Source organism: Cynocephalus volans, chromosome 11 (assembly GCF_027409185.1).
Source record: "Cynocephalus volans isolate mCynVol1 chromosome 11, mCynVol1.pri, whole genome shotgun sequence".
NCBI lineage: Eukaryota > Metazoa > Chordata > Mammalia > Dermoptera > Cynocephalidae > Cynocephalus > Cynocephalus volans.
In genome coordinates this window covers 14,523,406-14,537,383 of record NC_084470.1, presented here as the reverse complement: position 1 = coordinate 14,537,383, position 13,978 = coordinate 14,523,406, and the positions used below count along the sequence as shown (strand labels likewise).

Below are 13,978 nucleotides of genomic sequence, written 5' to 3'. Positions count from 1 at the left end.
TTAATACCACTGGCAAACTCAAGAGACACTGTAGAAAACACACACACAGCACATTCATCTACCTGAGAGGACAAGGAATTGGGGTATTTACCCAGTAATTCTCTTCCGGTCAGTATTGGTTACGGGTGGCTCCTAGGGGACATTAATTCCCTAGAACTTCCGGCCTGGGGGTGGCTCCAGAAGAGAGAGCCTACAGATAAAGGGACACGGGTGTAGCATTTGGAAGTCGAGCTGGCGTGCACAGAAAGGTAAGACCTGAGAGGACGCAGGCAGAGCACCTACAGGATACTCCTTGCATGTGTGGATTGGGAACTGAGAGGCATAGTAGCCACATGACACCTCCGCCACTTGGAGACAGCTGGGAGCTTTGAAAGAACATTTCTTTTGGCTTCTACTCACCCTACCAAAGTTCTGGATTGCTTAGGATCCTGTTTCAGGTGGGGTGCAGGTGGGATTTCTCTCCACCAACTATCCTGGGTAATGATAACCTGTAATTTCCTCATTTTTAACGAAGAGTAACAGTACCTACTTCGTGGGATAGTTGTAAAAACTGATGATGATGCATATAAATTGCTTAACACAGTGCCTGTGCACAAAGCCTGCTTTCAAATAAATGCTGTTAGGAATACTGGCCGCAGCAGCGGTGGTGATTTGATATTAATCAGCATTCAACACTCTTCTGGGATTTTGGCTATTTTTTCCCTGAGGCAAGGGTTGTTATCTTTGGGGAGAATGAAAGAGAAGGTGGGGCATTTGTGCCCATTAATCTCTCGAATTTCTCAACCAATCTTTTGGGTGTTTTGTTTTGTTTTTATTTTTTAAAAAAGTAATTTTATATTCACAGGAAGTTATATAATACAGAGAAGTCCCCTGTTCCCTTCACAGTTTTCCTTAGTGGTTACGACTTTTGTAATTATATAAAAATACCACAACGAAGAAATCTGCTTTGGTACAGTGTGCACGTATTCAAGTAAGAATTTAGAGATTGAACAAGGTTTAAATCAATAAATAACATAGGTAAAAAACTTAAAAATGTTAAAAGGTCTTGAGCAAAAGTAGCTAAGAACTGAACATACTCATATACGTACAAACTATTATAAACCAATTCCTCTCTTAGGCATAGACCCAACAGAAACAGGCCCACCATTAGACATGTATATGCACATTTATTATGAACAGTGATTAGTCTTAAAAGCTGAAAAGTACTCAAAAGTTTATCATCAGTACAGTGGATGAATTGTGGTGTACTTACACAATGGAATTCCACACCATGAAAGTGAACTATACAGCACATACATGTTGAGTGAAAGAAGCCAGAAGCAAATGAATATGTACTGTATGATTCTATTTCTAAAAATTCAACCAGTAGACCCAACTAAGCTAGAATATTAGAATCTGGACAGAGGTTTCCTGAGGAGGCCCCGTGTCTATAAATTAGAGGTAAAAGATGCCATTTCATAGGGCTGTCACGATGATCAAATGAGATGCTGGGAGCACCCAGCCAGCCTCGGTGACACTGGACTCACACAACTGGATGTTTCTGCCACCTTCTGTTTTGTGCAGGGATTTCACCACCTTTAGCTCTTTCCCTGCAATCACCCACCCCTACTCTCTCAGTCCTCTCAGGCAAATTTGAGGCTCTGCTTGTGTGTTTACCCCCCTCCCTTGGAAATACTCTCTCCAGTTGCCATTATGACTGTGCTGGTGGCACGGGCACACATGGTACACGTGGTGTGCTCTCAACCACATCAGCACCTCGTTTCTGTGTGCCCGCCCTGCTCTGGACCTCACCCCATGCTCCTTTTCTCTTTGCTGATTTTGCTTTGTGTCCTTCTGCTGTACCAAGTCACAGCCATGAGCACGACTGTGTGCTGAGTCTTGTGAGTCCTAATGGATCATAAACCTGTGTTTGGTTGTGGGCACCTTAAACACACTAACAAAGACACATGTGAGTCATAGTGCTGTGTGTGGGTGGAGGAAGGACATAGGGCTCATGCTAGGGCCAGAGGTCAGGGACGTGCCTGAATCTAGAAAAGCCATAGATATGGGAGATGGGCCGCAGGAGAAAGAATGAGGAAGTTTCCACAAGGAGTTGTCAACATTCTGTCCAATTGCACCAGCTCCTGAAGACCACTGGGTGTGCATGTGAGTGTGCGGGTGAGTGTGAGAGGTGTCAGTGTGAGGGTGTGGATGTATGTGCACATGCATGTGAGTGGTGTGGGTGTGAGCGTGTGGAGGTTGGGAGGGTAAGCGTGTGCATGTGCTTGCACATGTGCGCGTGTGTGTGTGTAGCAAGACCCGAACAAGGGAGACGAGTTCTTCAGAACTTTATGACAGCCAGTGCACAGCACGGCCGTCTGAGGCCTCAGGGAGGGTCTTTGCAGGAGCTCTCAGCCCTCCAGACAGGAATTGTTCCAGAGCTGGTAATAGTTGACCCAGGGCACAGTATACATCAAAAACTCACAAATCAGAGTCTGGAAGAAGAAAGAACACAGACAATCAGCTTTTGGGGAAATAGTTTTCAAAGGCAAACAGAAGGATCCCGCCCCTCAGGCCCTAGTCTGGGAGTCTGGAGCCGTCTTGATGGCTGCTCACTGACCAGGTGGGCACGGGAGGAGCTACCCATGGTCACATGGTGGGGACAGCAGGGAGGGCCAGCCCAGAACAAGAACGTCACCCTGGTTCCCCCTGCCCAGCCACTTGGGACTGATAGCAGGTGCACTGGAGCCTGTGGCCCGGGAGAGATTTGAGATAAAGGCTGGGTGGAACAGCAATATGGCAATGCCGCATTGCCCCTCCAGCTGCCCCGCACCTACACCTGGGTACAGAGAGAGACCCTCGTATCTGCCTGCTTGCAGGTTGTGGCCCTCAGGGACCAGGAGAAACAGAAGGGAATGGGCAGAACTTGGAAGACAAGGAGAAATCGGGCAGTCCTCAGAGACGTGGTGAGTGAGAGATCAGAATAAGGACCCCAGGAGCAGAAAATGCCAGGGTGGTGGGCACTGAGGAGCCCAGGTTACCGGAGGCCTGAGTCCAGGGTGTGCCAGCACGGCATGGTGGGGCTGCCCAATAAAGAGCCTTCCTCAGTCCCCATTGCCTTGGGAAGGGTCAGGCAGCCCAGAGCTGGCCCTAGTAGGACCCAGTCCACACGGCTAGAAAAGCAGCCAGCGTTCAAGGAGTGCTTTTAATAATGTTCGCTTTCCACTTTTTGATGGCAAGTCCCTTTCAGGTGACTCCCACACACACCTTCCTCAGCTTCTTGCTTTGCAGGGGGCAGGTAGAATTCTTCGTTTCACTCCTCTTGCATTTGGTCCGGCCAATCTTCACGGTGACCATGTACTCGACCCCCGTGGTCAGCTGCAGGGAAGTGATTGCACGGTTAGTTTTGAGTCCAGGCACCAGTGACTGACCTTCTCCTGGAGAGGTAGGAACTGAGGGGGAAGGCCCAGAGACACAGTCCCTGTTCCCAGAGCTCACACACCACAAACACGGCTCCCTTCTCCCCACCCTGGCTGGAGGAGGCACAGTGGCAGCCCAGGCCCTGGCCACTCCTCATGCCTGTGCCCTGGAGTGGCTTTGCTATGGTGGCAACAGGCAGCTTCTCACCTGTCTCCCTTCTGTCCTCAGGACGAGGGAGGTGACATCGAGCTGGGTTACCTGGCAGCTGCAGCCACCCCAGGCAGCACACATCGTCCTCCCAACATAGAGATCCAGCATCTATCCCTGTCCTCAGTCCCTACAGTCTTTTCCTCTCTTCCTACTCTCCTTCCCAACCAACCTGAAGGGTGGCAGTTTTGCAACACAGCTAAAAACACGAGTTTTGGAGTCAAATTGATTTGGGGTGTGCATTCCCCATTTTCTGACTCTGTGACCTTGAGCACGTTGCTTAGCAGCCTCAGTTTCCTCACTTGGAGAGTCCAAGTTGTAATGGTGCCTACTCATGGAGTTGCGATGTGGGCTTATGGAAGCATGCGTTCCACTTAATGCATGAGATAAATTTTAAAGTAATTGAGTCATTACAAATTATTAACTGTTTTAGCCAAGTGTCTGGAACATTATTCCGTAGCAGCTATGGAGCTGGAAGAACAACACACAGAGACAGAAGAACTGCACTTGAGACCTGGACTTATTCCCTGCTAACTTCGTCACTTTGGACAGTCCCTCCAACTCCCTGAATCTCAGTTTCCTCATCTGAAAAATGGGAGAATAATGCCAATTTCCTCCTGGGGTGTGTGAGAGTGAAGGAAGGGGACGTGGTGAACCCGTAAGCCTCAGAGACACATGCCAGGGCCATTTCCCATGGCTGTGATTTGTCTTCATTTACTCAAGATCAAGTGTGAGGCCATGGAGACTGGAGGGGGTGCAGGTCAAGAAAGCCCCATGGGCAGGGAAGTCCTACACCCAGGAGCGAAACTCTAATGCAGAGTTTGGTGGTTATTGTTCTCTGTCGGAAACTGAGCTGGATTCCCCAAGTAAATATGTGGATTAGAGAGTTCTGCGCTGGTGAGGTGAGATGCTCCTGGAAGCCCTCTGCCCAAATGTCAGTGGTCAAACAAAATGAGATCACTTCATCCTCACTGGGTTGGCGACAGAGGCAGGGAGTGCCCACACTGCTCCCAGAAGGGGACTTCAGGGCAGGGCAGCAGGGGAGTGAGGCCCAAGGGCAGTGCCAAGATCCTAGTCCCAGCAGCCACTGAAACCAGCCCAGGTGCAGGTGCTCCTCTGCTCTTATCAAAGGACAGCGCCATCCTGCTCTGGCATCCTGCAGATGCTCTGCCAAGAGCTGTCATGCCAACCTTTAGCACACTCTGTGTGTATGAAAAACTAAAACACTGGTCATACGTTCAACCAACATTCCAGTGTAGCAAGTGTTTTCTTATTTGTTGTTAGACTTGATGTGAAATAATAATAGAAATAGTCATAATAATGGCAAACATTTTTACAAGTGCTACTAGATGTCAGTACTGTGTTAACTGCTTCCCTGTTATTCTGACCCACTTTGCAGGTGAGGAGAGGAGGCCAGGAGAGTCTGGACGTCACTTAACCAAGATCCTATTGTTGGGAGGGGCTGGGCATCAAACCCAGAGGGGGACCTGGAGCCCAGGCACAGGCAGCCCACAGTGCCTGCCTCTTACACCCCTCAGGGAAGTATGAGGGAAAACACATCATGTCTGGGGTGGGGGCATCCTGAGACAAGATCATCTGGCAGCTCCCCTCTGTCCACTTATCAATTTGAATGACACCAAACGTTTGCTTATAACTATTTTTCAATAGTTAACTGCTGATGACAATGGATTGATTTCACAAGACGGGCCTCCTTGGACTCTCAGATTTATTTTTAGGAAACCGATCAAAGAGAAGCGACCAAGAGCAACCCCGCCACCTTGCGGTAAAAGTGTGTAACTGAGACAGACTCGCGGAGGTGTCTATCCTGCGACTAGGAGCCGCCGCCGTCCTGTCGCACCAGCTCTGCCCACCCCCTCCCCACCCACCACCCCTGCCCTCCCACCTCGCTGGTTTCTCCTGTTCCAGCGGCACTTCCTTCTGGTCTGAATCTTTTCTCCTACTCAATGATTTTTTTCCCAAATCCATCTGATTGAACTAAGATGCTGTGTTACCACTGTCCTAACATACACTTGACCTGTGACCTTGAGGGAAAGTTGGACCAACAAAAGTGGTTCTCAAACAACTTTTTTTCCCTCTATCATCCTTCAATTGATATATTTCAGAGAAACTTTATATGTTAAGCAAAAGGGGAGATGATTTGATTGAAGCCCATCTATCCCTCACTCCTCCCAACCCCCCACCTCCAAAAAACCCTCTGCGTAATTTCAAGTTTCCATAGAACACAGAAAACCCAGTCTTAGATTTTACAACCCTGGACAATGAAAAAAGTATTGCTGTGGATTGGTATCTACAGAGATAGATACCACTATTTGTATTTTGCCAAACGAGACCTTTAAGGAAAGCAACATTGCCCTCGTTTGCTATCACTCTGGAAGGACCTAATATCAGAATGAAAGGCAGTTCTCCCTAAGGAAGAACAGTTGAGAACCTCAATGGACTTTCTTGCTTCTGACTAACAGAGTCAGGGTTCACTCCAGTCTTTAGACCGGCATAGCAGAAGCGTGGACAAGGCAATTTGGGACCTGAACAACTCTAAAATGTGCCCATCGCAGGTGAAGCTGCTGCCCACCTGGAGACACCATCCCCAGTTCTCTCAGGAGCCACACTGGAAGCCCTGCATGTCTGAATGAGCAAGAATGAGGGAGAAACTGAGGCACAAACCTGCATCTGACTTCGAATTAGCTTCTGGATTCGGAATAAGTAGGTGTCATTGCTGGCATTGTTGTAGGATTGAATGAAGAAGTTGAGTGTTGAATTCATGTTTTTCTTGCTCATAGGCATCTCCTGGAAGCCCTCCCACCTTTGGAAGTAACCCAGCTTGGCCGCCAGGACCAGGGCAACCAGTAGCAGCGGGGGATTCCTCCAGCATCCGACCCCCATCTCTGCAGCCTCAGAAACCTCCTCTCCAGCTGCACCTTCCAGGGTGGGCTGGTGCCAGGCAGCGGCTCGCTGGCTCTTCTACAACAGTCCCCGCCAACACAAGCTTTCCTGGGAGACGGCCTGCTAGCATTTGAACAGAGATTGAGCCCAAACCTCCTCCTTCTGAGGCCCTGACCAAAGAAGACCAGCCGGGGAAATCTCCCTGTAGGGCCACCCAGCCCATTCTCCAGTCAGTTCGTTTTCCATTCATGTATGACCCCTCTCCCTGCCTTAACACCTAGCAGGGAAGAAAGCCCCCAGAACAGACCCTTACAGTGCTATGCAATGAGAGCTGGTGTAGCAGACAGAGGGTGACATTTATGGGCTGTGGAAAGACTTGTGGAGAAGGTAGTATTTGAACTGAGATGCAAGGAATCAGCAACATGGAACAGGGGGTGGTACATTCTACCTACCTACCTTGGGTTCCAGCTGTCTCACCAAGCCATCAGCTGCTCCCTGCACTTCCTATAGGCTCAGGATCTCGCCCCAGATTTCTGCTTGCTGGATCCCACTGTGCCTACAGGCCCTGCCACTAGCTCTTGCCATCTTGTTGTGACCCCAGTGGAGCTTTGTGAGGTAATCTCAGCCTCCCTGGGGGTGGGGCAATGGGGTGGGAATAAGCTGCAAGCTTACTCAGAAGCTAATCCTGCAGACCCCTGAAGGTTAAGTGTCACCCAGAAGCCTGTACGCATGCCCTATTTTTAAAACATTTTGTTAAGGTGAGATTCTGAGTGGCATCATGCTCCAGAAAAAGATCAATAGAGGGATAATTGATGAAATGTGAATAAAATCTGGAGATTAGTTAATAGAATTGTGCAAACATTAAATTCCTAGTTATCACCGTTGTACTGTGATTATAAAAGGTGTTAATGTTTGGGGAAGTGGGATGAAAGGTATATAAAAATGGTTTATGCTATTTTTGCAAAATATTTGTAAGTCTAAAATTATTTCAAAATAAAGGTTAAAATATCCAAAACCAAGTAAATAAAGTGTTGGTCTGTGAGAAGCAGCATGATGTGGTGGGGGATGCATGAGTCTTGGAATCCAGCCATTCTGCACTCAAGTCCTTTGCTTAGTCTCCCTGAGCCTCAGCTTCCTCGTCTATGATATGACAATGGAGAGAAATACTCATCATGGGTTGTGGCGGAGACTAAATGGATGCAGGCCAAGAAGCTGCCCCCAAGCCAGGCATCGGGTGTCAAGAAAATCTGCATGATTCTTCTGTGACTCTGCATCCACGTGCTTCAGCCCATGGTCTGGCAGACCCTTCCTGCCCCAGCTCCCAGGCCACCCTCCATCATGACAATCATGCTAGGACCCTCACAACAGCCTACCTGGACCCTCAGAGCCTGCCTTGCTAGGGCATGCCTAGCCAGTGGAGCTGGCAGCTCTGCAGTTCCCGGAGCCTGAGCTGCAGGGTGTCACTGCAGAAGAGATAAACAAGGAGTCAGAGTAAAACATGAGGCTGCTCACACCTGGACCATCTCAGCCTGTGCTGGAAATCTGTGGACCTCAGAGAGGAAAAGTAACATTCGGTGGGTCATATTAGAAAACCCACGAACACAGGACTAAAAACATAAAAGATAGATCTGCTGAAGGAATATGGGAGTTGGTTATGTCCATGTATTAAAAGGGAAATGGGTCACTGGTAATTTCTATGGAAGAAAAGGAAAACGCAGACCCTGGGTGTGTCTATAGAAGTGACTTAAAAAAGGGGGGGACCCTATTGTATCACTCCTGGGGTTCTTTGGCTAGAGGCAGCAAGCCTTACAGAGAGGGGAAGACAAAATGATGTGATAGGCCCCCCCCTTTTTAATCTTCTGTGGAACAGAAGAAGGAGAAATAGGATTCTAGTAAGGCCCATGGGATAAGGGGAAAACCGAGAACTTGGTTAAAACCCTGGAAGAAAGGAGAAATCCCTGGCCTTGTTATATCCACGTAATAAGGGGAAAGTAGGAAGCAATTTAATGTTTATAAAATAAGGAGAAATAAGATGCCTGTCGCATCCATGGATAAGCAGAAAATAGGGGCCTCATTATGTTCATGGAATAAAGATAATGTAGGAACCCTGGTCATGTTCATGGAATGTAAGGAACACAGGGGGCCTCGGACATGTCCCTGTAATATGGTGAAAATAAGGAGCCTGGTTATGTCCATGAATTAAGGGGAAAATATTGAGCCTGATGAAATCCATGCAAAGGGAAAAATATCAGCCCTGATTATTTTCATGCAATGAGGAGAAAACAGGGGACCTGTTTATTTTCATGTAATATTAGGAAAATAGGATTCCTGGTTATGGCCATGAAATAAGAGAAGTATGGTTACCTGATTATGTCCATGAGAAGAAACATTGAGACTGGTCAAGTCCATGGAATAAAAGGAATGTAGGGGTCTGTTTATGTCCATGGAAAATGGGAAAATAGGGTCCTGTTCATATCATAAAAATAAGGGAAAATAGATGCCTTGTCATGTTCACAGAATACAGGGAAAATGGGGCCTTGGGTATGACTGGAATAAGGGGAAAACACAGGCCTGAATAAGGAAGGGCGGGAAAAAGGATTGCAAAGGGTGTGAGAAAACTTCAGATGACAGATACACTCATTGCATGGACAGATGCGATGATTCCACAGTTGCAGACATACGTCAAAAAACATCAAATTGTGCGCCTTAAATATATGCAATTTACTGTATGTCAATGATGTCTCAATGAAGCAGTTTGAGTCTGGCCAGTTGCTCACTTGGGAGAGCATGGTACTGAAAATATCAAGGTCAAGGGTTCAGATCCCCATATAGGCCAGCCACCCCCAAAATAAATAAATAAATAATAAAGCCATTTGGATGGATGGATGGGTGGATGGATGGGTGGAAGGGTGGGTGGATAGATGGGTGGATGGGTGGGTGGATAGATGGATGAATGAGTAGATGAGTGGGCAAATGATTGGTATGTGGAGCTAAGCACAATGTTTCCTATGAAACAGACACTCAGCCTGGGGCTCACTTTCTTCCGCCATTGTGCCCCTTTTCATGACCAGTGCCTGGGGCACTGAAGGAGAAAGGGCTACCCTTGGGCAGAGATGCACAGGCACAGGACTGAGAATGATGATGACTGCACTGCAGCCCCTCCCCCCTTCCTGTCCCCAGGCCACCTTATTGTCTACTGCCACACCACCCAGAGGAGAAGACAGTCAGCCACACTGGTAGTTGTCTCTTAAGGAAGAGGAAGTATCTTTCCCAAGAGCCCAGCAAACTTGGCCTCCTGTCTCCCGGGTTGAGCCTGGTAACAGGCCACTGCTGAACCAGTCATGGTGGCAAGTGGAGGGGACACATCTAACATCAGCCCACAGCTGTGTGATGTGTGGATGAGACAGTGCGGGTCCGAGGGGGCCCCCTATGAGCTGCACAACTTCCTGGTTTTGGCTGTGTACAACCGTGCTTGGGATTTCTTTGTCAGTCCAGCTCCCAGGAGAAAAGAAACAGGAAACAAACAAAGGGATAATGCGTTCTATCACTGCAGGCAGAAGGCCCTGCTTGCATGGGCTGAGGAGTCCTTAGACAAGGGAGTTTCCTGGCTGTAGCTTTTTCTCTCTTTGGTCCTATCCTCCTCATTGCTGCTGAGAGGAACTTCTCTGGCTCCTCCTTGACTCTGAGCTCTTGAGGGCCTGCACAGAACCACCCATCAGTCTGGTCAAAACCCATTGCTCATCACATTATGCCTCTGACTGGAAACAAAGTGGGGAACGTGGGAAAGGACCTGGAAGTCATCTAGCAGATGCCCACGGATGTGGGGCATATTCCAGGACAGGTAGGTGAATAGCACACCCCGTGCCCAGCCATCCCCAGTCCAGACACCCAGGCCCATTAGTCCTGGTCTCAATTTGGGGCCTTGGGGCTTTGGGGTTGCCGTGAGGGGCAGGAGAGCTGAGGAGTGGGGTGTAGAGGTGGGAAGTAGCCAGCCTTTTTCACTGTGGCTTGGCTAGTTGCTTTACCCTCTGAGTTTCAGTTTCCTCACCTGTTAAACTGGTATAATAATAATAAATACCTCATAGAGCAGTCGTGAAAATCAAATTTTAAAATGCATGGGAAATATCCGGCACATCGGGGACAGTGATGTTGGCTACGTCAATAGCAGGAGTAAAACTCCGGTGGAGGTGAAACGGGTGGAACTGCCCTGGGCTCAGGCTTTCTCCGGTGAGTGTCCCCCTCCTTCCCTCCATCCCACTGCCATCGACATCAGTTCTAACTGTATTTCACTGGTAGCCATGGCATTGGGGCTGGGAGGAGGGTCACCGTGTAACTCTCTCTTCACAAGCCTACATCTGGTATCTGGAATCTTCTCACTCCGGGGGAACAAGTAAGCCCTTGTAGACAACACAGCTGATCTCAGTTGGTTTCTTCTCTTCACCCTCTATTTTTTTAACACAGCACTGTTTGATAAGCTTTCCTTTGTCCCCTAAATAATCCTGTTCTAGGTGGCCTGCTGACCTGAATATAACCCAAACAGGAAGCAAGTGTATTTGAGACCCACCCTGCTGCCAGACACCCTTCAAGATGGCCCAGCAAGGAGCCATTGTGTGTACCTGCTTGAGCACAGTGAGGTGTGGCTGCAGGGAACATCACTGAGTCGCCAGCAGCAGTGCCCACTGCAGCCCTGTGCCTCATCCTGTGGTTGCAGCAGAAGGATGGGGCTGACCTTGGTTGGAAATGTCCTCTGGTGCCAGGGAGCAGGCCGGCAGCAGGTACGCAGAAAGTCAGCCGCAACAAGGTGGTACTACAGATGGCTACAAGCTGGTATTGCTCCAAAGGGCCCCGTGTACATGTTCTCTTCCCAGGCTAAGAAACCTGAGAAATCACAAGGCTCAGAAAGCTGGAGCCTATCTTCGGAGGTCGAGCCTTCTCACTGCCTGCGTGGCTTTTCCATTTGGGGATGTGGGATGGATAAGGACATCTGGGGTGGGGTGGCAGGTGGGGGGGTGCTTGATGGCAGATCATCTTTCTCATGCAGGCCTTGGTCTCATTTCTGCAGATGTTTTCCACAATGCAATGTTGGTTTATCAGCTCCTAAACAAGGTGCTCCACTTAAGTAGCCATCAAGTGTCATCCTGAAAGCCAATTAAAAGCAACAGGCTCTGCAGGCACCTCTGCTTCTGTTTTCTCCATCTGTCTTTCTGTTTTGCCACAAGTGGGTGACTGTCCCACGAAAGCAACGAGAGCAAATGCTGAAGAGAGCCAAGAGTTTGTTCAAATCTTTAAGTCTTCAAATTCTTTGTTCATTTTTCCATTTGTCTGTTTGTCTTGTATTGATTTGTAGATTTTTTTTTTTTTTTTTATCCTTGACAAAATCTTTTCAGGTACATAGGCTGCAAATATCTATTTCTGTATTCTGGTTTGTCTTTTAATTTTTTTTATATCACGGTGAAAAAGGAAATCTTAATCTTAATTTAGAGACCGTATTGATTTTCTCTTATGGTTTGCACTATTTATGTACTATTTAGGAAATCAAGATCATAAAGCTACTTTCCTGTATTCTATAAGTTTTAAAGGGTAGCCTTTCCTGTTTATGTCCATAATTCATCTATCTATATTTTTGTGCATGGTATGTTTGCTATTTTGTTCAGAATTTTTGTGTCTGTGTTCGTGAGTGAGACTGACCTATGATTGTCCTTTCTCATATTGTCCTTTCTCATATTGTCCTCTTCTGGTTTGGGTTTCAAGGTTATAGTGGCTGATGCAAGGAGTTGGAGAGTGTGTCAGTCAGGGACTCCACAGTCAACACAGGTACACTCACAATAGGAGAGTTCAGGAGGGTGTATTAAGAGAGGACATGTACAGTGGTGTAGGTGCAAGGGAACCACAGGGCACAGGACAGTTGTCTGCAGCTAGTGGCATTCTAAGCCTAAAGGATGAGGGGAACAATCTAGAAGGAATTAGAGAGTGTCAGCCGGCCACCTTGTGGAGGGACTGGGGGTCAAATATCATGATCTGACTCCTCTTCCATTCTCCAACCTCACGCCTGGGCATCTCACTGGCCAAACACAGTCAGAAGTTACAAGTCCCAGGAGAGCCCCACTGATGGAGTCCACACTGGCCAGCATCCCGTGGTAGAGAGCAGCATGGAGAAAGTGTATTAGTCGGGATTCTCCAGAGAGACCAAACCAATAGGAAATATATATACATGAAGAGGTTTATTATACGGGATTGGCTCACACAATTATGGAGCCTGAAAAGTCTGCAATCAGCCATCTGCAAGCCAAAGACCCAGGAAAGCCAATGGTATAGTTTGCAGGCCTGACAGCCAGAGAACTGACGGTGTAGATTCCAGTCTGAACCAGAAGCCTGATCGGCAGGAGTGCCGAGGGCAGGAAAAGGTCCAGGTCACAGGTCAAACAGTCAGCAGAGATCATCCACCCGACCCCCCCCCTTTTGTTCTCTTCAGGCCCTCGATGGGTTGGACGATGCCCACCCACATGGACGAGGGCAGATCTCCTTTACTCAGTCCATGATTCAAATACTAACCTTTTCCAAAACACCCTCACAGACCCACCCCAAAATAATGTTTAACCAGATATCTGGGCATCCTGTGGTCCAGGCAGCTGACATATAACATTAACCACAACAGACGGATGGCGACTGAAACCGGAGGGCAAACAGAGATGACCCAGCGCCAGGAGGTCTCCCTCTGCCTGCAGTCTCTGGAAGAGTTGTGAGCTGTCATCTTTTTGTTCCCTTCATTTAGAGGTGGGAAAGGGAGGTTCCATGATCTGGAGTCATTTCATTTTCCGTATCCAGACACCCTGGCAATGCACAGTTTATTCTCATCATTTGCAATAGCTGTCTTCTATAAAGTCTCCACAACGGAGAATCGGTGAATACTGAACCACTGCATACAGGGGAAACACAAGGTTAGCCTCCTGTGAGTCTCTGCTTACATGCTTGTCACTTGGTCAATCTGTACCTCACTTTATACGTGTTTCTGTTTAAAGATACCTTGTTTAATATATATTGTTGATCCATTAACATTGAGTTCATGGCTGACAACACTACAATGCACACTTAAATGAAGTTTATCTAACACACAGTTTTCTCCCGAAGGCACATCACACAGCCTTCTTGCTGTTAGGAACAGGAGCACATGCTTGGGGGCCATTTTAAACAGCGAAATCACCAACATAAAAACTCAAAAGTGCAAAAACAAAACAAAAAAAGTAGCACTGGCCAGGCTGTGAAAAGAACACTCGTTTCCAGCACGAGAGCAGAGCTTTGCGGTGCTGGGCGAGGCCGGGAATGCTGGCACCGGGCTGTTCTGGGAGTGTCCGTGAATGACCACAAAAGCACCACGAGGGCTGAGTTTAGGATCACAAATACTTTTTAGCGAGTAGGTGAATTCACAAATGTGGAATCCATGAATATAAGGAATGTTCAAAGCCAGTTACTA

The 13,978-nt window shown here is 47.9% G+C and overlaps 1 protein-coding gene across 1 annotated transcript; it reads right to left on the bottom strand.

Annotated features, from left to right (window-relative positions):
• Window positions 1–2,390: 2,390 nt before the first annotated feature.
• CSTL1 (cystatin like 1) lies at window positions 2,391–6,507 on the bottom strand. The gene is made up of 3 exons (XM_063113353.1): window positions 6,289–6,507; window positions 3,247–3,357; window positions 2,391–2,474 (listed from the first exon to the last, which is right to left on the bottom strand). Exons 1-3 carry the CDS (start codon window positions 6,505–6,507, stop codon window positions 2,391–2,393), a joined length of 414 nt encoding a protein of 137 aa, XP_062969423.1.
• Between the last annotated feature and the right edge of the window lie 7,471 nt (window positions 6,508–13,978).

Excerpts from the sequence above, each read along its gene's own strand:
- CSTL1 (XM_063113353.1), bottom strand. The coding sequence starts at position 6,507 with ATGGGGGTCGGATGCTGGAGGAATCCCCCGCTGCTACTGGTTGCCCTG. Across the intron at positions 3,358-6,288 it reads TAATTCGAAGTCAGATGCAG|CTGACCACGGGGGTCGAGTA; the intron begins GTTTGTGCCTCA and ends ACTTCCCTGCAG. Across the intron at positions 2,475-3,246 it reads AAAGCAAGAAGCTGAGGAAG|ACTCTGATTTGTGAGTTTTT; the intron begins GTGTGTGTGGGA and ends TTCTTCTTCCAG.